At 48.2% G+C, this 23,455-nt stretch overlaps 1 protein-coding gene across 6 annotated transcripts in view; it reads right to left on the reverse strand.

Annotated features, from left to right (window-relative positions):
* Nucleotides 1-23,455, reverse strand: part of LOC130125064 (rho guanine nucleotide exchange factor TIAM2) — a 60,247-nt gene that overhangs the window by 21,774 nt on the left and 15,018 nt on the right. For 2 of the 6 annotated variants that reach the window (XM_056294498.1, XM_056294503.1), the window contains exons 8-14: nucleotides 16,347-16,403; nucleotides 14,840-15,007; nucleotides 12,228-12,332; nucleotides 11,903-11,981; nucleotides 10,479-10,568; nucleotides 9,439-9,651; nucleotides 6,769-6,878 (exon numbers count right to left, since the gene is read on the reverse strand). In XM_056294498.1, the coding sequence (XP_056150473.1) occupies nucleotides 6,769-6,878; nucleotides 9,439-9,651; nucleotides 10,479-10,568; nucleotides 11,903-11,981; nucleotides 12,228-12,332; nucleotides 14,840-15,007; nucleotides 16,347-16,403 (822 nt within the window). The remainder of the gene's footprint in view (nucleotides 1-6,768; nucleotides 6,879-9,438; nucleotides 9,652-10,478; nucleotides 10,569-11,902; nucleotides 11,982-12,227; nucleotides 12,333-14,839; nucleotides 15,008-16,346; nucleotides 16,404-23,455) is intronic. The other 4 variants (XM_056294500.1, XM_056294499.1, XM_056294501.1 and 1 more) reach the window with 4 other exon arrangements.

Genomic DNA, 23,455 nt, shown 5'->3' on the forward strand with positions numbered 1-23,455 from the left:
GGAGGAGGACAGATGGGCGGAAACGTTAATTTAAGGATTGATTGGTCAACTGAATTCTTGATGAATGATTTAACCGATGGATTTAGCGTCTTTATGCATCCAGGTAAGAAAATCAAAGAAGGTCGATGATGATTTATGGAAGGTTTCACAGTCATTTTGAGAATTTATTCATTAATTCAACGGGACAGTAACAAATGTAACGAATGGTACTAATCAGTTAACACTCTTCTTCAGGGTGGGTTACAGTTTGATGACCATCATTAGAAGCCACCACTAGGAAGGTCAAAGGTCACCAGTACAGTGCTAGGGTGATGGAGAGAATCGACGTTTCTTGACATGATCACGCTTATAAAAGCAAGGCTGTGTAGCAAAATGAAACCAGTGAGGAAAAGCAAACATGTCTGTTTTTTTCAGGCCATCGGCCAAACGCAGAGATACAAACAAATCTGTAACTAGTATATCAAGATGGATGACTCTCCATCAACCAGTCAAACGCTATCTGTACACCCAAATACAACGCAATGTTCTTTAAATGAAGCGGGAATGCACGGATTAAAAGTAGGTGATGTGAAAAGAAGAAAACATTATTTTTTCAAGTGAAAGCTAAAAAGTAAAAAAAAAGAAAAGAAAATCAACCTTAAAATACAGAAATATATAAAAGAATAATGAAACCCAAATACAACCCAGAACCCATTCACACAACATCAGGGGGGTGGACTCTGCTCGACTGTGGATCTGGGCTGAAGTCGGTGAGGTGTTTCCCAGCCGTCCAGGGGGAGGAGGATCAGAGACGGATTAGGATGCCGTGTGGAGGTTAAGAGCTGCTATCTACAGACCAGCAGATCTGAGGACCGAAACCAGAGCCAAACACTGACACACATTCCCACAGCTTTCACCAGCCAGATTCACCCGCTGGCTGAGGGTCACCCAGCAAGTTAAAGACCTGTTTTCCTGTCTCACCGTATTTGTAAAGTTAAGCTACACACCAGAACTGCTGTTGTGGTGAAAATGTGACTAAAGCCCCGTGAGGAACTCTCCTCCTGCTTGACAACATAACTAAACAGTTTCTAAAACTAATCAGCTTCTGGTCATCAATGACATCATCTAATACTCTGATTTGATTGGACGGTCAGTGAATTGTCATCCTCAGTCTGTCAGCTGGTCTGTTTCTGAGTAGTTGCCGAGCAACTTCATGCTAGTTAGCTAGCTAGCTAGCTATCAATAAAGAGTCGTGACATTAACCTGCTGAGAATTGTCTGTGTTCAGAGAGGGGGCGCTAACACAGTTATAACAAATCAGCTAGTGAGGGAAGTGACAATACATCTGAATAACATCTGCTGTGTTTCATGTCACGACATGTTGTCTTGATTATTTATCAGTTATTGGTAAGCTCTTTTATTGATAACCATAGCTAGGTTACTGTAATGAGACCACTGGCTTGTCTGTGTTCCCTATGTACTGTATGATGTATAGTACACACTGTATGATGTACACTGTATGATGTATAGTACATACTATATAAAGTATAGTACACACTGTATGATGTACACTGTATGATGTATAGTACTTACTGTATGATGCATAGTATGCACTGTAGGATGTATAGTACATACTGTAAGATGTATCGTAGTCCCTGTATAAGGTATAGTACATACTGCATGATGTATAGTACATACTATATGATGTATAGTACACACTGTATGATGTACACTGTATGATGTATAGTACTTACTGTATGATGCATAACGCACTGTATGATGTATAGTATGCACTGTATGATGTATAGTATGCACTGTATGATGCATAGTATGCACTGTAGGATGTATAGTACATACTGTAAGATGTATCGTAGTCCCTGTATGAGGTATAGTACACACTGCATGATGTATAGTACATACTATATGATGTATAGTACACACTGTATGATGTACACTGTATGATGTATAATACTTACTGTATGATGCATAACGCACTGTATGATGTATAGTATGCACTGTATGATGCATAGTATGCACTGTAGGATGTATAGTTTATCCTGCAGTTGTGTTGTGTGACTGTTAGTCTGCTCACAATACAGTTTATGTACGTACAGGACATTAGTACATTTAAATTAGTACATTTAGCTCATTTCATTTACTCTTATTTTATCACTAACAAAATATTCAACATCATCATAATGATGATAAATAATAATTCAGATTCCAGTTCAGCTTCTGATTCGAGTTCTAGAGATAAAGTTCCCAAAATGAGAACAAACCATTCCAACAATTCGTTTACCATCATGTGACTAAAGGAGCACTCACCTGATGAGGACCCCGCACCTGATGAGGAGCGCTCACCTGACGAGGACCCCGCACCTGATGAGGACTCCGCACCTGATGAGGACTCCGCACCTGATGAGAAGCGCTCACCTGATGAGGACCCCGCACCTGATGAGGAGCGCTCACCTGATGAGGACCCCGCACCTGATGAGGAGCGCTCACCTGATGAGGACCCCGCACCTGATGAGGAGCGCTCACCTGACGAGGACCCCGCACCTGATGAGGAGCGCTCACCTGACGAGGACCCCGCACCTGATGAGGAGCGCTCACCTGATGAGGACCCCGCACCTGATGAGGAGCGCTCACCTGATGAGGACCCCGCACCTGATGAGGAGCGCTCACCTGATGAGGACCCCGCACCTGATGAGGAGCGCTCACCTGACGAGGACCCCGCACCTGATGAGGAGTGCTCACCTGATGAGGAGCGCTCACCTGATGAGGAGCGCTCACCTGATGAGGAGCACTCACCTGATGAGGAGCGCTCACTTGATGAGGAGCACTCACCTGATGAGGAGCGCTCACCTGATGAGGAGCGCTCACCTGATGAGGAGCGCTCACCTGATGAGGAACGCTGCTGAAATGCATCACTTCACTGCTGTGGGTGAATATCACACATCTGACCCTTTTTACATTTCTATTTTGTTTCCTTTACACATGTACAGAGAGATTCGTTCTGGTTTCTTGATGTTTTTATGGCTCCATGTTGGAAAACACACGGACTCAGTCAGGCCACTAAAGTTTCTACCTTTCTTTCTAGTTCTGAGTTCAGTTCTGGTTCTAGCTATATTTCCAGTTCTGATTAAAAAAAAATGTCTGATTCTAGCTCTAATTTTAGTTTCAGCCCTAGTTCTGATTGCCTGATTCTAGCTCCGATTCTGATTCTAGATCAGAACCAGACAGCGGATCCGGTCCATTACCAGGAGGACGATGTGGTCCGGTGGGCGTTGGCAGACCACACAGCAGGTCACCTCGTCCAGCAGCCCGGCCAGTCGCTCCTTCAGACTCGGCCGGAGAGGCGGCAGGTGGAGGGCAGGAAGGAGCTCAGTTGCCTCCTCCCCTCCTCCCTCCCAGTCCTCCTCCAGGGGCAGGATCCAGCACAGAGCCCCCATGTAAACAGGAGAGTCCGTAGAGACCGCGGCTGGGGTCAGAGGTCGTGTCTGTGGGCTGTCAGAGCCGTTCAGGAACAACATCCCACGAGTGCTCTGTGTTCCGACCATCGACGCCGGTGGCCGTTAATCCCGTTTCACACATCGACACATTGTGTCTCTCTGTATCGCGGTCTGGGTGTCTCTCTCTCTGGGAGTAAGCCTGGATTAACAGCCTACCCAGGGATCCCGTGTGAGCTGACACATACACTTTAAGAGCCAGCGAGGATTCTGGGAAAGGGCAAAGGAAGTGGATAATTGACTCCGTATGGAGGTGGTTAGTTCCAGTTATTTGTTTCTGCACGTCCCGACTAGCTGTAACACAACACACGTGGAACCTTATTGTCTTTATTTGGTGGTCCGATGAGCTGGTTACGGGTGGCAGATGAACAAACCGAACGGGGAGTTCTGAATCTGGAGCAGTCAGCGCGGCAGGGCAGGAGCTGAGATCTGACGAGGTTTAGGATGAATGAGGAGACAGCAGAACACCTCCGCTCTGCTGAGGAGTACACACCGTCCGGCTCACCGGCATACGGCGCCGTCATCTGCCAAAGCTGCCGCCAATCAGACGGGCAGACGAGGTGCCCGACGTGGAAGTACTGAGACGTGCTGGCGCTGCCGGTGTTGAAGCCCCAATAACAGCCTCCCGGCTCAGATGGGCCGGCCACGTGAGAGGAACGCCAGACAACCGCCCACCAGAGGGGGTTTTCTACGGGGAGCCGTGCCAGGGGAAAAGGGGGGCAGGGAGGCCAGAAGCTAGGCTTCACATGAAGGTCTGCGGCGTAGATGACTCCAGCTGGGAGACAGTGGCCTTGGACAGACAGAGATGGCGCTCCACAGTAAGGCAATCGAGAACAGCTGTTGAACAGAAGAGACAAGAAGCCTACGATAAGGCCCACCGCGCAAGACACAACAGACCCACTCAGACAACGTTCGTCCGGGACCAATGTGCACGACATGGTCGCTCTAATGCGGCCTGCTGGCCCACAGGCGTGCTCGCCGAGCTCAAACTGCATCGCAGGCGTCATCGATTCGACGGACTGCCGAAGGAGAAGAGAAGTAACGTACCCAGTAATATCTTAGTGGGTCCTCCTCAAAGCTCCACACAGATTCACTGAAGGGAAACCACTGATGACGAGACTGTCACACACAACTGGGCAATAAGATGTAGTTAGTAATATACTAACTAGTAATATACCCAGCAGGAGTAGTATACGCAGCACTAGTAATATACCCAGCAGGAGTAATATACCCAGCACTAGTAACATACCCAGCAGGAGTAATATACCCAGCACTAGTAATATACCCAGCAGGAGTAATATACCCAGCACTAGTAATGTACCCAGCACTAGTAACATACCCGGCACTAGTAATATACCCAGCAGGAGTAATATACCCAGCACTAGTAACATACCCAGCACTAGTAATATACCCAGCAGGAGTAATATACCCAGCAGGAGTAATATATCCAGCACTAGTAATATACCCAGCAGGAGTAACATACCCAGCAGGAGTAATATACCCGGCACTAGTAATATACCCAGCAGGAGTAATATACCCAGCAGGAGTAATATATTCAGCACTAGTAATATACCCAGCAGGAGTAATATACCCAGCATCAGTAATATACCCAGCACTAGTAATATACCCAGCAGGAGTAACATACCCAGCAGGAGTAATATACCCAGCAGGAGTAATATACCCAGCACTAGTAATATACCCAGCAGGAGTAATATACCCAGCACTAGTAATATACCCAGCAGGAGTAATATACCCAGTACTAGTAATATACCCAGCAGGAGTAATATACCCAGCAGGAGTAATATACCCAGCAGGAGTAATATACCCAGCACTAGTAATATACCCAGCAGGAGTAATATACCCAGCACTAGTAATATACCCAGCAGGAGTAATATACCCAGCACTAGTAATATACCCAGCACTAGTAACATACCCAGCACTAGTAATATACCCAGCACTAGTAATATACCCGGCACTAGTAATATACCCAGCAGGAGTAACATACCCAGCACTAGTAACATACCCAGCATGAGTAACATACCCAGCACTAGTAATATACCCAGCATGAGTAACGTACCCAGCAGGAGTAACATACCCAGCAGGAGTAATATACCCAGCAGGAGTAATATACCCAGCATGAGTAACGTACCCAGCACTAGTAACATACCCAGTACTAGTAATATACCCAGCAGGAGTAATATACCGAGCATGAGTAACATACCCAGCACTAGTAGTATACCGAGCATGAGTAACATACCCAGCAGGAGTAACATACCCAGCACTAGTAATATACCCAGCATGAGTAACATACCCAGCACTAGTAATATACCCAGCAGGAGTAATATACCCAGCACTAGTAATATACCCAGCACTAGTAATATACCCAGCATGAGTAACGTACCCAGCACTAGTAATATACCCAGCAGGAGTAATATACCGAGCATGAGTAACATACCCAGCACTAGTAATATACCCAGCACTAGTAATATACCCAGCATGAGTAACGTACCCAGCACTAGTAATATACCCAGCAGGAGTAACGTACCCAGCACTAGTAATATACCCAGCAGGAGTAACGTACCCAGCACTAGTAATATACCCAGCAGGAGTAACGTACCCAGCACTAGTAATATACCCAGCATGAGTAACGTACCCAGCACTAGTAATATACCCAGCATGAGTAAACCAACACATACTGATCAGTACTACAGGTCTGACTCTGATCATCCACTGCAGCACAAACTAGGAGTCACCAGGACGCTGGACCACCGAGCTGACAACATCCCCACCGACACAGCGGCCGGGGAAGGGGAGAAACCCCACATTAAACAGGCCCTGGTTAAGTGTGGTCATCCTAACTGGGCGTTTGTCAAAGCCAGGAAGACCCCAAACAGCACCAGCCGATCGAAGAGAAGGACAACAGCTGTCTAAGAGTAAACCAGTGGTGAGTCCAGATGTGGCAGGAGTATCAGAACAGTTGAGATGTGTATTTCCCAAACACCCCGTCTCAACTGCTTTCAAACCCCAAAACACGCTGCACCAGAAGCTGGTCCACCCCAAGGACCGGGTCCCCGGCACAAACAGAGCAATATAGTGTAGCTGTTAAGTGCCGGGAGGATTGTCGTGACAACAAACAATATACTAAGAACCCATTTACACACACACCCACACACACTGTGTAGTCTGTTTCATCAATCACACTCTGAAGCACAAATGAACACACCCCCCCCTTCAGCTCTCTCTCCCTGTGTTACACCACCCTCTCTCTCTCTCTCTCTCACCTGCTCTGCGGCGCTGTCGTCTATACTGGACTCTGTGTGTGTGTGCGTGGTGGCCCGGTCAGACACGGGGGGGAGGAGACTCTCTGGAACGTCTCTGGTCAGCAGCGGATCTGGAAAGGACACAAGTGGGTATAAAGAGATGATCACCTGACTGGAATTAGCCTGTTAGGCTGAGCCTGGAGGTCTGTGAGTGAAGAAGCCTTAGCAGAAAAGACGGTCAGATCTGCGGTCCAATAACATCGATGGGGTGCAGGTTCAATTCCCTGCGAGGATTGATACGGTCTAAAATCTCGGGAATGTAATCAGAGGAGTTCATTTATTGACTGGCGCTGACACAGCTGAGTGATCTCAGTATTGATCCGGCCACACTACTCTGGCTACAGTTAATGTTACGAGGACGGCGCAGTGTGCGCCCTCTACTGTTAAGCTGGAGAATGACAGCTGACACATCATAACCATCAGAATCAGAATACTTTATTCATCCCCGAGGGCAAATTGGGTTAATAATAATAATAATAAAAATAATAATGATAATAATGACATCCCCGTGACCCTGAGAGCAGGATAGGCGGTTCGGATAATGGGGGGGGGTATTATTATTATCATTAAATCAAATGACTTATAAAAACTTCACATTAAGATGAACAGAGAGAGATGACAGGTCCAGGGTGTCGTGGTTTTTCGAAGGTTTTTGGGGACAGGTCATCTAATGAATTAAATGTTACTAAATAATCATCATCATCATCATCATCATCATCATTATATTTATATAGCGCTTTTCTAGACACCCAAAGCGCTTCACAGTGAAGGGGATAACTCACTTCAACCACCACCCATGTGCAGCACCACCTGGGTGGTGCACGGCAGCCATTTGGCACCAGAACGCTCACCACACATCAGCTTGAGGTGGAGGGGGAGGAGTTATTGAGCCAATTACATGGGGGGATGGTCAGGTGGCCAGATGGGGAGAGCCAGGTTGGGAGTGTTGCCAGGACACCGGGGACCCCCTACTCTTTGTGATAAGCCCCGTGGGATCTTTAATGACCACAGTGAGTCAGGACCTCGGTTTAACGTCTCATCTGAAGGACGGCGCCTCCTACAGCAGTGTCCCCGTCACTGCACTGGGGCATTGGGATTTGATATTTGTTGTTTTTATTAGGACCAGAGGGAAGACTGCCCCCTACTGGCCCACCAACACCACTTTCGGCAGCAACTCCATTTTCCCAGGAGGTCTCCCATCCAAGTACTAGCCAAGCCCACACCTGCTTAGCTTCCGTCATTTGGCAGAGCCGGGGTCCATGTTGGTATGGCCGCCGGAAAACTAAAGCGGAGTCACTGTGACGTGTCACGTCTCTTTTTTTTACATTTATTTATGATTTTTCCCTTTCTCTCCCAATTTAGTGGCCAATCGATCCCTACTTTAGTTCAAACACCCCCCCCCCCTTATACTGCATGCGTTCGCCAACTGCATCTCTCCGGCCGGCAGTCTGGAAGGAGACGCCTCCCCACTTCCGTGACAAGGCGACTCCAGGCCGAACCACTGCTTTTTCCGACACACCCAGAGACGCATTCATGTGACGAACACAAGCCGACTCCGCCCCCCTCCCGAAGACAGCGTTGCCCATTATCGCTGCTTCATCGAGTCCGGCCATAGTCGGATCTGACGAGACCGGGGCGCGAACCCCCGGTCCCCAGTGGGCAACTGCATCGACGCAAAGCCGACGCTTAGACCGCTACGCCACCGCGGACCCGACGTGTCACATCTCTGATGGAGAGACAGGAAGTCACTCGTGTCGCGTTGTGGTTATTTGGCAGTCGTGCTGAGCGATTACTCGAGAGTTCAGTCAACGTTCTCTGTTTAGTTCTGAACACACGTTGATGATGGACAAGTGTCTTGACGCATGCTCAACAACCCATCTAAGAAGATCAAAGAGGGTGGAATCAGTTCATCTGGATACAACGTTTATCGACAGACATCAAAGAGGGTGGAATCAGTTCATCTGGATACAACGTTTATCGACAGACATCAAAGAGGGTGGAATCAGTTCATCTGGATACAATGTTTATCGACAGCAACGTTTCCGACGTATCTGTCAATAGACGTTGTATCCAGATGAACTGATTCCACCCTCTTTGATGTCTGTCGATAAACCTTGTATCCAGACGAACTGATTCCTCCCTCTTCGATGATGGAAAAGGTTTGCCTCCGTTCACATGGTTTGTAAATGCTGCCAAAAATGAACGCTATCTTGATAGTGCTTTAACCTTTTTATTTAGATATCATTTTCATCTAAATGGTTGATAAAATCTGTTCAAAATATTTAAAACTGCTGTCAAAATCATCTTTTATTTCCAAAAAAAAAAGTGAAGTCAGGCCGAACCCCCCCAACCCCCCAACCCCCCAAAAAAATCACTATTACCACCACACTAACTGGAGGTAAATATAAAACCTTGACAACGTTTGAAATATGTGTTGACTTTGGTTTATTGGGGACATCTCATCGAATCAGATCCGAACCTCTGCTGAGTTTGTCCTTTCGCATTTGAAACTGTGTTTCTGTCTCTCTGTGAAGTGCACCGTGAGTTCCTTCATTCATTTATCTTGTCCCGTGTGTCTACCGGCCCTCCACCTGATGCATGCTGGGATATGGATGGTGTCCCTCTACGTACCTGGGGTCCAAACCGGGAGTTGACCGGGGGCCGCTGAGGGACTGGGGCCGCTGGCGTTGGGCCAAATGGCGCCGGGCTCCTCGGGGCTTGGCTCCTCTCGTCTCAGGACCAGAAGGAGCGTCGGGCGGCTGAAGAGGGTTTCCATCAGGGCTAGATCCAGGCCGGACACACCGGCTCCGTTCAGGACCAGGACTTCATCTCCACCTCTCAGTCCTGCGTGGAGCAAACGGGCCCACAAAATAAAGCGGATCCGTGCAGAGTTGGAGCGGCACCCGACAGAACCGTTTTCTCACATCTGAAAGCTCTTCTGTCACGTCTGTTTTTCACTGATCCTCTATCAGACCAGATGACGGCCTGTTCACAAGACCACCGTCAGGGTGATCAGGGTCGGACCTCAAACACATATCTTCACCAGTCACAGTGTGTGTGTGTGTGTGTGTGTGTGTGTGTGTGTGTGAGTTTCCTGTTGTGATCAACGCCATACTGACATTTAGCTGGTACGGGATGAAGGCTCACGTCATCACCCCGGCTGATGTTTGCTTTAATGAATATGAACATCTGACCTGCTTCTTCATCACGTGAGCACTCCAGCCCCATCACACCTCATGCACGTACCTGAGCAGTATGTGGTAGTGCCTGTGACTGTGTACATGTATACATGACTATATGCAATGTATATACTGGAGTGTGTAGGGAGGGGAACTGGTTTCCTTCTGTAAGGAGCTTGTATGCTGGTGTACAGGCTATGGCGACTACCTCATGCAGGACAACGAAGCATAAATCTGCCTATCTAGCCACCTATCTAACGCGTCTATCCATTCATCTCATAACCAGACCAGTATTAAACGGTGCCACAGCTCCAGACCAGTCTACGTGCAGCTACTCGACCGTCTCGTTCCCGCTGGTCTCTCCAAACGAGAACTCAGCTAAATGACAAACACGGAAAACTAGAACGTAAAAGACACTCCGTCTTTTTCGTTTCATTAGCCAGGCTAGTTTGTGTAAACCAGGGTTCTGGTTCTGGTCCAGGTTCTAGTTACCCTGTCTGAAGGCCAGTCCCAGCGGGTCCACCTCGCTGATGAACACGTGGCTTTTCCCACCTCCGTCCACGTGGCCCGTCACAGCGAAACCTGCAGCAATCAAACGGCGAAGGTCACAGCAGGGTTTTTATGTCCATGTCTGCGGTCGGTAGGATTTTATCCCAGCCACTGAGGATGCACGAGCCGGGGCGTCCTTAGTGCCGGCCCCAAGCCCGGATAAATGGGGGGGGGGGTTGTGTCAGGAAGGGCATCCGGTGTTAAAGTTTTGCCAAATCAAATATGTGGCTCATAAATCAGATTTCCATAATGGATCGGCCAAGGCCCAGGTTACCAACGACCGCCAGCGGTACTGTGGCGCTCGTTGGTACTGCTGGGTACCAACGACCGCCAGCGGTACTGTGGCGCTCGTTGGTACTGCTGGGTACCAACCACCGCCAGCGGTACTGTGGCGCTCGTTGGTACTGCTGGGTACCAACCACCGCCAGCGGTACTGTGGCGCTCGTTGGTACTGCTGGGTAGCAACGACCGCCAGCGGTACTGTGGCGCTCGTTGGTACTGCTGGGTAGCAATGACCGCCAGCGGCACTGTGGCGCTTGTTGGTACTGCTGGGTACCAACCACCGCCAGTGGTACTGTGGCGCTCGTTGGTACTGCCACCGCCAGTGGTACTGTGGCGCTCGTTGGTACTGCTGGGTACCAACCACCGCCAGCGGTACTGTGGCGCTCGTTGGTACTGCTGGGTAGCAACCACCGCCAGCGGTACTGTGGCGCTCGTTGGTACTGCTGGGTAGTAGCGACTGTGCTGCTGTTGGGTGAAGGAGAAAGAGAGGGGATGGACGGTTTGGAGACAAAGCAAGAGAGACAAGATGGAGATGGTTTGGACATGTGTGGAGGAGAGATGCTGGGTATACTGGGAGAAGGATGCTGAATATGGAGCTGCCAGGGAAGAGGAGAAGAGGAAGGCCAAAGAGGAGGTTTATGGATGTGGTGAGGGAGGACATGCAGGTGGCTGGTGTGACAGAGGAAGACGCAGAGGACAGGAAGAGATGGAGACGGATGAGCCGCTGTGGCGCCCCCTATCGGGAGTAGCCGGAAGTGGTAGTAGTAGTAGTAGTCTGCTTTTGATATGACTTTCACATGCAAACCGACTCAGCCGTCAAAATCTGACACATGATAGCAAACCACAATTTCTCAAAAGAGGTTCAAACAGAACGTTGTGGAAGTCACAGAATCTGTTTATCTAATCTTTGTCTTTAAACCCCATTCAGTTTCTTTTGCTCCTGGCGTTTTCCTCATCCCTCTATATGGTATTTTTCATTGGTGTCAGTGGGGGGGGGGGGTCCCACTATGCTCACCTAGTATTCAAACACAGTGGAGCCCAAACAGGAAATGTGTTGAGTCCACCACAGAAGAAGAAGAACTCACCAAAGTCCAGAGCCTCATCAGAGCGACACAACTGGATGGTGAACACGTTAACAGCTGACAACTCCAGTTCATCATAGACCTGGAGACAGAACACACACACACACACACACGCACACACACACGCACACACACACACACACACACACACACACACACACACACACACACACGCGTATAAACACATGCATACATACAACACAATGAATGCAATTAGAACACCATGCATACACACATATGAACTTGGTGATGTGTGTGTGTGTGTGTGTGTGTGTGTGTGTGTGTGTGTGTGTGTGTGTGTGTGTGTGTGTGTTGGTTTGGTTCCTACCAGTTCTCTCAGCAGGTGGCCGGGTGCTGCTGTGCCGGTTTCTGTATTTTGACCCACTCGTCTCGTCACACGCACACAAAACTGGTTCTGGTCCAAATGTCTCTCCTGGACACACACACACACACACACACACACAGACACACACACACACACACACACAGACACACACACACACACACACACACACACACACACACACACACACACACACACAAAAAGTTACTTTAAACATTCCCTCATTCAGGAGAAGTTTCTGCTTCATGTTCATAGAGCTCACCACAGTCATACTGGGAACTGACCAGTATCACCACAGTCTACTACTGCCGTTGTTTACTGGGAACTGACCAGTAAAGCCAGTCTACTACTACTGTTGCTTACTGGGAACTGACCAGTACAGCCAGTCTACTACTACTGTTGCTTACTGGGAACTGACCAGTACAGCCACAGTCTACTACCTATTACTACTGTTGGCTACTGGGAACTGACCAGTACAGCCAGTCTACTACTACTGTTGCTTACTGGGAACTGACCAGTACAGCCACAGTCTACTACTACCGTTGTTTACTGGGAACTGACCAGTACAGCCAGTCTACTACTACTGTTGCTTACTGGGAACTGACCAGTACAACCACAGTCTACTACTACCGTTGTTTACTGGGAACTGACCAGTACAGCCACAGTCTACTACTACTGTTGTTTACTGGGAACTGACCAGTACAGCCAGTCTACTACTACTACTGTTGTTTACTGGGAACTGACCAGTACAGCCACAGTCTACTACTACCATTGTTTACTGGGAACTGACCAGTACAACCAGTCTACTACTACTGTTGCTTACTGGGAACTGACCAGTACAACCAGTCTACTACCTACTACTACTGTTGGCTACTGGGAACTGACCAGTACAACCAGTCTACTACTACTGTTGTTTACTGGGAGGAGACCAGTGGATTGCTCAAGAGTACCTCAGCACCGTTTCATGAGGGGTGGAGGTGTGCGTCAACTCAAGCCAAAACATTTTTCATCCTTTCGTTCTCTCCACACCTCAAACAAACTGATGATGAACCACAGACACATGAACATCCCTGCTCCGCCTCCGGCGACAGTATGCAGGGAGTCCGGAGACTGGACATGGGTGTGATCCTGGACCACCAACTGTCGTTTGCTGCAAACGCTGCATCGGTTGCTCGCTCCTGCAGATTTCTCCTCTATAACATCAGGAGGAGTCGCCCATTCCTCACCGACGAGACGGCACAGATGCTCATCCCGGCTCTGGTCACCTCCCAGCTGGACTACGGCAACTCCCTCCTTGCTGGCACCCCGGCGTCGGCCATCAGACCTCTGGAGCTTGTTCAGAAAGCTGCAGCTCGTCTGGTGTTCAACCGCCCTAAGTTCTCCCACACACCTCCCCTTCTCATGTCCCTACACTGGCTCCCAGTAGCTGCCCCCATCCAGCTTAAGACTCTGGTGCTGGCCTACAGGGCAGTAAAAGGAATAGCTCCTTCCTATCTCCAGGCCATGGTCAAGCCCTACACCCCCGCCCGGCCACTTGGCTCTGCTGCCTCGGGACGCCTGGTTGCCCCGTCGCTCAGAGGCCCCTGCTGCCGATCGACCCGGTCCCGGCTCGGTTCTGTCCTGGACCCACAGTGGTGGGATGAACTCCCCACTGATGTCAGGACAGAGGAGTCGCTGCCCATCTTTCAGAGCAGGTTGAAAACTCACCTCTTCAAGAACTACTACCCTGTTACTTGTTCTTAGCACTTATTGTATTCACTCATTTAAAAAAAAACCTCTTTCTTGTGCTTTTACCTTAGCACTGGTTTTGCTCTTAGATGCTTGTTTAGATGCACTTATGACCTCTGATGACCAGTAGTTCTCCTGATTTCCTACGTTAAATTCACTTATTGTAAGTGGCTTTGGATAAAAGCGTCGGCTAAATGACTGTAATGTAATGACATGAATTACCGAGGGATCAAATGTGATTTGAGTCAGGGATGTTCTCCCCCTGGTGGTCTTCTCAAAACTCGGTTCTGCTTCCCAATGGAGAACTGATCCAATACAACCTGCTGACTCCACATCTGGCATATGCGCTGGCACATGTTCGTGTAGAGCTTTGTTAGTAATGTAAGGAGCCGTCCGGGTGGCGCGGCGGTCTATTCCTTGGCCTACCAACACCGGGATCGCCAGTTCGAGTCCCCGTGTTACCTCCGGCTTGGTCGGGCGTCCCTACAGACACAATTCGCTGTGTCTGCTGGTGGGAAGCCGGATGTGGGTATGTGTCCTGGTTGCTGCACTAGCGCCTCCTCTGGTCGGTCAGGGCGCCTGTTCAGGGGGGAGGGGGAACCGAGGGGAATAGCGTGATCCTCCCACGCGCTACGTCCCCCTGGTGAAACTCCTCACTGTCAGGTGAAAAGAAGCGACTGGTGACTCCACATGTATGGGAGGAGGCATGTGGTAGTCTGCAGCGCCCCCCCCCCTCCCCCGGATCTGCAGAGGGGGTGGAGCAGCGACTGGGATGGCTCGGGAAGAGTGGGGTAATTGGCTAAGCACAATTGGGGAGAAAAAGGGGGGCGGGGCCAAAAAAGTAATGCAAGGAAGAGCAGTACACGTACTCGACACACGGCGGCGAGCAGGTCCGACACCACGTCATCTTCTCTCACCGCCACCCGGATGACGCCGCCGTCCGGCGTCCTGACGGCGACCGCTGCATCCGGGCTGCTGTACCGCGACCGGCCATCAGGGGACACCGACACCTGCAGTTTGGTAAATGCATCCAGTCCCTGGTTACACAGACAAACCACGTTCAGGTTAGCAGCAGTACGAGTACCAATGGACGTGGAGGCGCACCGGGCCAGGAGAGCAGCACCAGTCTCAAGTCCGGAGGCCGTGAGAACCAGAATATAGTTGCACACAGCTACACAAACGTGTTTTTCTAAGTTCCAGAGCCCTTCAACTCCAGATAAAACCAAACCGGCCGGTGGAAACAGGACGGCTTTAGAATGGCTGCCCACAAACAGGGGTTAATAAACGAGCAATAGGGCACTTACGAGCACTGATAACACACTTGTTAACATTAACCGACAGATTAAAGTATTAATAACAGTCTTATGAATGTGTAGAGGCAATGGGTCATTTGGGGGCAGAGCGCCACCTGCTGGGTGCAGAAAAAAGGGGTTTCAGTGGCACCGATTTATTTAGAAATGAATGAATTACTCATTATTCCAAATCGACGACATAACAATACCTGGTTTCTGCTGTTATTTATTGGGCCGGTAATCTAAAAGTTGAGGCAGTGGCTTGACACCATCATTTTAGAAGGGTGTTTTATCTGCGCGTGACTCCGGAAGCTTCCACGTGGGGATGGCCCCTCTCGCTCAACACCAAGAGGGGGGAGCAACAACACGCGCCCAGGGCCTTGGCCAATAAGAGCGGGTGGCATAAAGCTGAGCCCGGGGGGGCTGGTGGCCTGTCGCCCCAGGACTCTCTGATTGGCCGTTTGCTGAGTAGCTTGTCATCGTTAGCTTGCAGTTAGCGGTTAGCAGACGTTGTGTTTCTCCAGGAAAGCTGCTGCTGCTATCGTGAGGTGGATTATCTTGTAAAACACAAGTTTGAAATCTGCCTTTTGAAGAACATCGTGAGGTTAAATGCCTCGGTGCCCACCAGCCGCGGGACACTGTTATAAACCAAACGGCGGGCAAAAATACCGACACGGGGATCGCCAGTTCGAATCCCCGTGTTACCTCCGGCTTGGTCGGGCGTCCCTACAGACACAATTGGCCGTGTCTGCGGGTGGGAAGCCGGATGTGGGTGTGTGTCCTGGTCGCTGCACTAGCGCCTCCTCTGGTCGGCCGGGGCACCTGTTCAGGAGGGAGGGGGAACTGGGGGGGGATAGCAGGATCCTCCCACGCGCTACGTGCCCCTGGTGAAACTCCTCACTACTACTACTACTAAATTCAAATTCAGAACAGAAACCTTCCCTTTCCTGTTGGTGAGTCTGGCCGTCATTCTCCTTCAAACCAAACTGAACCTCCAGACGGGAGTGACGGTACGCTGTGCATCTGATTATTGAGACTCGCTTTTAGTTTCTGGTTTTAGGTGAGAGGACATGGGAGGATTTACCTCAGAGATGACGCCGGGCTGGTGAACGGGCGATCCGATCATCTGACCCTGAAAAACCTGCAACACAGATGGCGAAGCACACAGACAATCAGCAAACTCACCCAAGACAAGATTCAAACTAAAATGAACAGATGCCCCTATATTTACACTAAATTAAAAACTATATCTAAAAAACAAAATACTAAATCTGTCCCACACAGAGACTGGAACGATCACAGAGTCAGGATGGGAGGAATGAGCGGCCTGGCGGTGGCAAAATTACACGTTATGAGAGACGAGGTTCGGAGCCTGTCTTCCCTTGACCCACAACACCAGTCTGATCTGCCATGGACCACCGAGAGAGAGAGAGAGAGAGAGAGAGAGAGAGAGAGAGAGAGAGAGAGAGAGAGAGAGAGAGACCTCCACTCCGATGTGACCTTATTACACCCCTCAGCTTCCTCCTCCAATGATTTGGGAAATATGTCATCCATCTTTACTGTTGAAAGAAAACTTCACTGTGGTTCTACCGGTGGTTAACTGAGTTCTGTTTATTAATACATGTATAGAGAGAACAGACACACAACACATCTACATACTGGTATATTATCATGCACTATCAGCCTGGTATATATCATCTACTATATCCATATATATATATATATATATCCATATATATATATATCCATCCATATATATATATATATATGTGTGTGTGTGTGTGTGTGTGTGTGTGTGTTGAGAGGGGGCTATATAGTGTGTGTGTATATATATAGTTTATATATATATATATATATATATATATAGTATACTGTATATAAGTATATACATACACACACACACACACACACACACACACACAGTATCTTAGCTGTTCCTAGGGCCACACTCTTCTGGACAGAGACCTCAGATGTTCTTACTGGAATCTGTTGGAGCCACTCTCCCAGTGTGGGGATCACAGCCCCTAGTGCTCCTATTACCAATGGGACCACTGTGGCGTTCACATTCCATATCCAATCTAGTTCTTCCCTCAGCCCTTGGTATTTCTCCAGCTTCTCGTGCTCTTTCTACCTGATGTTGCCGCCGCTCAGGATTGCTACATCGATCCCTACTGCTGTCTTCTGTTCCTTGTCGACCATCACAATGTCTGGTTGGTTAGCCAGCATCTGCTTGTCAGTCTGGAACTTGAAGTCCCACAGGATCTTAGCTCTGCCATTCTCAATCACCTTTGGTGGTGTCTCCCATTTGGACTTGGGACTTCCAGTCTGTATTCAGTACAGATGTTCCTGTACACTATCCCAGCCACTTGCTTTTGCCTTTCAGTGTATGCTTTCCTGGCTAGCCTTTTACACCCTGCTACTAAGTGCTGGACTGTCTCAGGAGCGTCTTTTTGCACAGCCTACATCTTGGGTCTTGTCTGGTATGGTACAGCCCTGCCTCAATCAATCTGGTCCTGAGTGCCTGTTCTTGTGCTGCTATCCGAGCCTCTGTGCTGTCCTTCAATTCAGCCTTTTCTAGCCACTGGTAGGATCTCTCAATGTCAGCTATCTCTTCTACCTGTCGATGGTACATCCCAAGGAGGGGCTTGATCGGCCATGATACCTCTTCTTCTTCTTCCCCCGCACTCTCTGTCTTCTGCTGCCTGAGGTACTCAACTCAGCAGTCCATCCTGGGGGACCCTCTCTCTGATGTACTCATTGATGTTCCTTGTTTCATCCTCGATAGTGGCCCCTACACTCACTAGCCCTCGGGCCCCATCTTTTCGCTTATTGTAAAGGCCACACACACACACACACACACACACACACACACACACACACACACACACACACACACACACACACACACACACACATATATATATATATATATATATATATATATATATATATAAACTTAGCACAAAAAGTAAGGAAATGTGTGTTTGGTAGATTATGTCTTTGTTATAACGATGCTTCTTGGCAGTAAATCTTATATCAGACACCTGATGGGCAGCACCTGGGGTACCAGAAGCTCAAAACAAGAGTCAATAGCAACAGCAAAATAAGCTGTTTGGCATTGGCAGACAAGATTTGGCAAATTTTTCATGGGTGCAACCCACATACTCAGCTCTGCTGCTCATCCCACCAATGCATGTTCCTTACAAATGTGGCGCCATTTAAAAGGGAAATAAACAGACTTTCCAACGGTATAAGATTTATTGCCAAGAAGCATCGTTACAACCAAGAAATAATCTACCAAATACAAATGTCCTTACTTTCTGTGCTAAGTATATATATATATATATATATATATATATATATATATATATATATATATATATATATATATATATATTCCAGATATGAGATGGAGCTGGAGGTGGCAGAGTTGGAGATGCTAAGATTTTCACTGGGAGTGATGAAGAAGGACAGGATTAGGGACAAGTATATTAGAGGGACAGCTCAAGTTGGACGGTTTGGAGACAAAGCAAGAGAGACAAGATTGAGATGGTTTGGACATGTGTGGAGGAGAGATGCTGGGTATATTGGGAGAAGGATGCTGAATATGGAACTGCCAGAGAAGAGGAAAAGAGGAAGGCCAAAGAGGAGCTTTATGGATGTGGTGAGGGAGGACATGCAGGTGACATAAGGACAGAGGAAGATGCAGAAGACAGGAAATGGATGATCCGCTGTGGCGACCCCTAATGGGAGCAGCCGAAAGTAGTAGTAGTATATATCCCAGATCTCAGTAAGCAGGAGATACATGAGGACAGACCCCAACCAGCTGAAACAATCCTACCAGCCATAACAGTTGAAGTTACTGAGGTTCAAATGAGAATCATGGCCAGACTAAAGACAGTCGACCCCCAGGCACGGCTTCCATGACTCAGTGACAAAGTACCATCACAACGCCTGCTTGCAGGTGTGAACACAACCTTATGCAACATCTCAACTGCCACCATAACAGAGACCAATGAGCATGTATATGCCACTGCAGCCGCAATCCTTAGATGCTTGGGTACAGGATTAAGAACACAGGTCACTAACAGTACCCTCTATGGAAGAGAAGGCTGGAAGCCAAGATCGAAGCAGCACAGAGAAATGTTAGCAAGTTAACAGAAGTGCAGAACGGTGTGACAGAAGACAGGCCTTGGTTGAAGAAGTACGGCAAGCTGTCCATAAGTAAGGCCCTGGAAACTGCCAAACAAAGGCTCACAGCTCTGGCCACCAGGCTGAAGAGATACTCTAGAGAAGTAGTGGCTGCTATAGTGTACAGGAATATCTGTACTGAATACAGACTGGATGTCCCCAAGTCCAAACAGGAGACACCGCCAAAGGTGGTTGAGAATGGCAGAGCTAAGATTCCTGTGGGACTTCAAGTCCCAGACTGACAAGCAGGCGCTGACTAACCAACCAGACATTGTTGTGGTGGACAAGGAACAGAAGACAGCAGTAGGGATTGATGTAGCGATCCCGAGCGATGGCAACATCAGGAAGAAGGAGCATGAGAAGCTAGAGAAATACCAAGGGCTGAGGGAAGAACTAGATCGGATGTGGAAGGTGAAATCCACAGTGGTCCCAGTAGTAATAGGAGCACTAGGGGCTGTGACCCCCAAAATTGGGGGAGTGGCTCCAGCAGATTCCAGGAACATCTGAGGTCTCTGTCCAGAAGAGTGTGGTCCTAGGAACAGCTAAGATACTGCACAGGACCCTCAAACTCCCAGGCCTCTTGTAGAAGACCCGAGCTTGAGGAAGACATACACCATCCGGAAAAGTGATAGCGAGATATGATATGATATGATATATATATATATACATATTTATATATATATATATATGAAATACAACAGTAGTAAAACTGAACTACTCTTCACTGGCACTAAATCTATACTCTCGAAAACTAATATTTGCTCAGTCCCCATTGCTGGAGCCACCATACCTGTCTCCTATCCGGCTAGGAGCCTCGGTGTTATCCTTAACAGTACCCTTTCACTTTCCAGTCATGTAAACAATGTCTCCCAGATTGCCTTTTTCCATCTGCGAAACATCTCCGGACTGCGCCCTGCTTTAACACAACACTCCATGGAAGTCTTAGTCACGGCTTTGGTCACATCACCCACTGACTACTGCGATGTGAGCCTGGCAGGCATCCCCCACAAACTTATTCACCGACCAACTCATCCAGAATTCTGCAACACAGATTATTACACGTTCAAAGCCCACTGACCATGTCGCTCCCCTGCTGATTCAGTTACCCTGGCTTCCTGTGCCACAGCGGATCAACTTAAACATTTTACTATTAACAGCCAAAGCTCTTCATAATCTACCCCCGCTTATCTCAAAGACCTCCTTCATACTTGCACTCCCTCTTGCTCCCTGTGGTCTTCATCAGCAGGTCTGTTGGCACTACCAGTCACCAACCTCGGCACAGTGGGTGCCAGGGCTTTCTCCCATGCTGCACCCAGACTCTGGAACTCCCTCCCCCATCACATCCAGTTACTGGACTCCATCACAGAATTCAAAACTGCTCTTAAAACCCATGTTTTCAGACCAGCTCATTCACTTTAACTGCACCAACTTCATCTCGAGTTACCTCCTTGCTGAGCTATGTATGCTCTGTTGCTCGTTTTATTGTTGGTGGTACTGATGTTCTTTACTGCGTTGTTGTTTATTGTACATGGTGTAAGGTTATCTTGAGTGTCATGAAAGGTGCCATTAAATAAAATGTGTTATTATTATTATTTATTATATATATATACATATCTCAGTCTAGTACATTCTGGTTTCTAGTATCTGTAATAAAGTGTAAGTCTATAAGGTCAATCCATTTTAATAACCTACTTCATTTTACTTTAACCTCACTCAGTAATGAGGTACTCAGTACTAAAACACATACTGACATGTAGGAAACTTAAAGTGAGTTAAAATGAATGAATAAAGGGAATAACTTGGGCAGGACACACCTCCTCTGAGGTTTCTACCAGCTCTCAGGTGTGACCTGTTCAGGGATGTTTGTTCGGTCCGTTATCACGGCGGGCGGCTCTGACCTTTGACCTCCTCTCCGTTGCTGATTTTAAGGTCGACTCTGCTGCCCTCGCTGAAGTGTCATCTCAAGGCATCAAATGCAAACTCATCTGGTTTACTGATCATTAATGTTGTTTCAGCGCTGACACCTCGCCACATGAGCTTCCCACGTTTTTAAAACGACAGCTCGACTCCTGACGACCTGCACGTTTACTGCCGGCTGCAGGCAGGTCGGTACCAGCAGTGTATGTGGGATGCAGGACGTTTCATCCATTTCCACAAACCATCTGCCGGACTCTTGCTGAGATGATGCAGACTGTTACAATTAAGTCCACATGGCTTCTGGTAACTTCTATTCCACATAGAGAGCTGGGGGAGATTCCTCTGCCTGCGGTGCAGGAACGAGACTGACGGGAAACCGCTCTCTATCTGATCCCAGGTCAGATGTTAATGCGACACACTCACATAGTTCACATTACAACAAGGCTTCTGTCATTTCCCAGCCTGCAACGGTTCTGATTCAGCATCGTTTATTTAACCTTCGTCCAACTCAAACTTTACTGATCCAGGGAAGCCTTCTACTCATCCAGCCTTCCCAGGCTGGATTACTTCCATAGTTTTACACCTTCACACCCGCGAGCTGACCCGTACAACCACAGTCTGCTACCGTCGGTCTGCAGCTTACTGGTGAATGCCTTGCTCGTGGACTGCAAGCAGGGAAAAGTATTTTTCATAAATCCATGAACTCACACACACACACACACACACAGCCCATCGCCGCAGGAGATGTGAAGAGGTGTACGTTGCCCATCAGTCAAAACCCCAAAATGAAGTGAACACACTTTCGGCGGCAGCAAACAGAGAGCAGGAGGTTCATCCTCAGCGGTGAATCAGCGTCTTAAAATAACTCCGTAAACACAACAGACCAACACGGAGAGCAGCGGCGAATGATGGAAAAATTCAGGCTGCTGACAATCCTCCAACTGGAACGCTGCCAAACTCACAGAGAAGATCACTTCACCGTCCACGTTGTCCCTGCTTTCCCCCCGGTTGGATGTGTCCGCGGGGACAGATGCATCGTGGGTAATTTATGAGCGCTGGTTCAGGAGAAGCGCTTTAAACATTTTCCAGAAACGTGAAGGATTTATCATCCGACGCAGTCATCCACACACCAACTGACTAAGACTCAGCTCTCAGATCAGCAGCAGGGGAGAGGTCAACGATCAGGCCTCCTGGGTTTCTAAATAGAAACCAGACAGAAGACAGAGGTTCTCTACTGGAAGCCTCGACTGGGAGAGAACATCTAATTAAATGACTCTGAATGTATTTCAGAAAAACACCGCTCATCTTTCACAACATATTCATCCAGACTTCGAATTATAAAGTCTAATTTCTCCTGAAACAACTGGCACAAAACTGCCGACAGGATCCTTTCACTGGCTCATATTTTTTGGCCTACTTTGGTAAAGAAGGTCACGAAAGTGTGGTGGAAAAATAAAGTGAGATTTATTACCCAGCCCGCGGTTCTGTGTGGGGGTCAAAGGTCAAAGGTTCGGGTTGCAAAAGAATGTTTGTGCAGGTGAGGAAAGGTGGGAGACAGTTGGCAAGGTGGAAAATAAATGGGAGGATGGTGGAAGAGGGTGGCTAAACCATGAATTTCTGTGTGTGTGTGTGTTTGTGTGTGTGTGAGAGAGACTGAGGAAGAAAACCATCTATATGAACCTTTTCAATCAGCTTTCAGGACCTGTCACTCCACTGAAACTGCACTGACAGACTGGTAAATGATCTTCTACAAGCTGTGGACTCTGATTCCACCTCTGTGCCTCTATTACCGGACCTCAGTGCAGCCTTTGACACCATTGATCACTATATACTATCAGACAGAATAAATTGGGGTTTTTGTGTCTCTGGCCTAGTGCTCTTGGCTTAATTCCTACTTATCTGGAAGAACACAGTATGTCTTCTATAATAATATTACATCAAAATTCTCTGATGTTAAACATGGCGTACCTCAGGGCTTGGTTCTTGGTCTTCTACTTTTCGCTCTATATTTCACCTCTTGGTCAAATTATACACGGTCATGGAATAAATTTCCATCGCTATGCTGATGAGACTCAGCTGTACGTG

Source organism: Lampris incognitus, chromosome 15 (assembly GCF_029633865.1).
Source record: "Lampris incognitus isolate fLamInc1 chromosome 15, fLamInc1.hap2, whole genome shotgun sequence".
Taxonomy (NCBI): domain Eukaryota; kingdom Metazoa; phylum Chordata; class Actinopteri; order Lampriformes; family Lampridae; genus Lampris; species Lampris incognitus.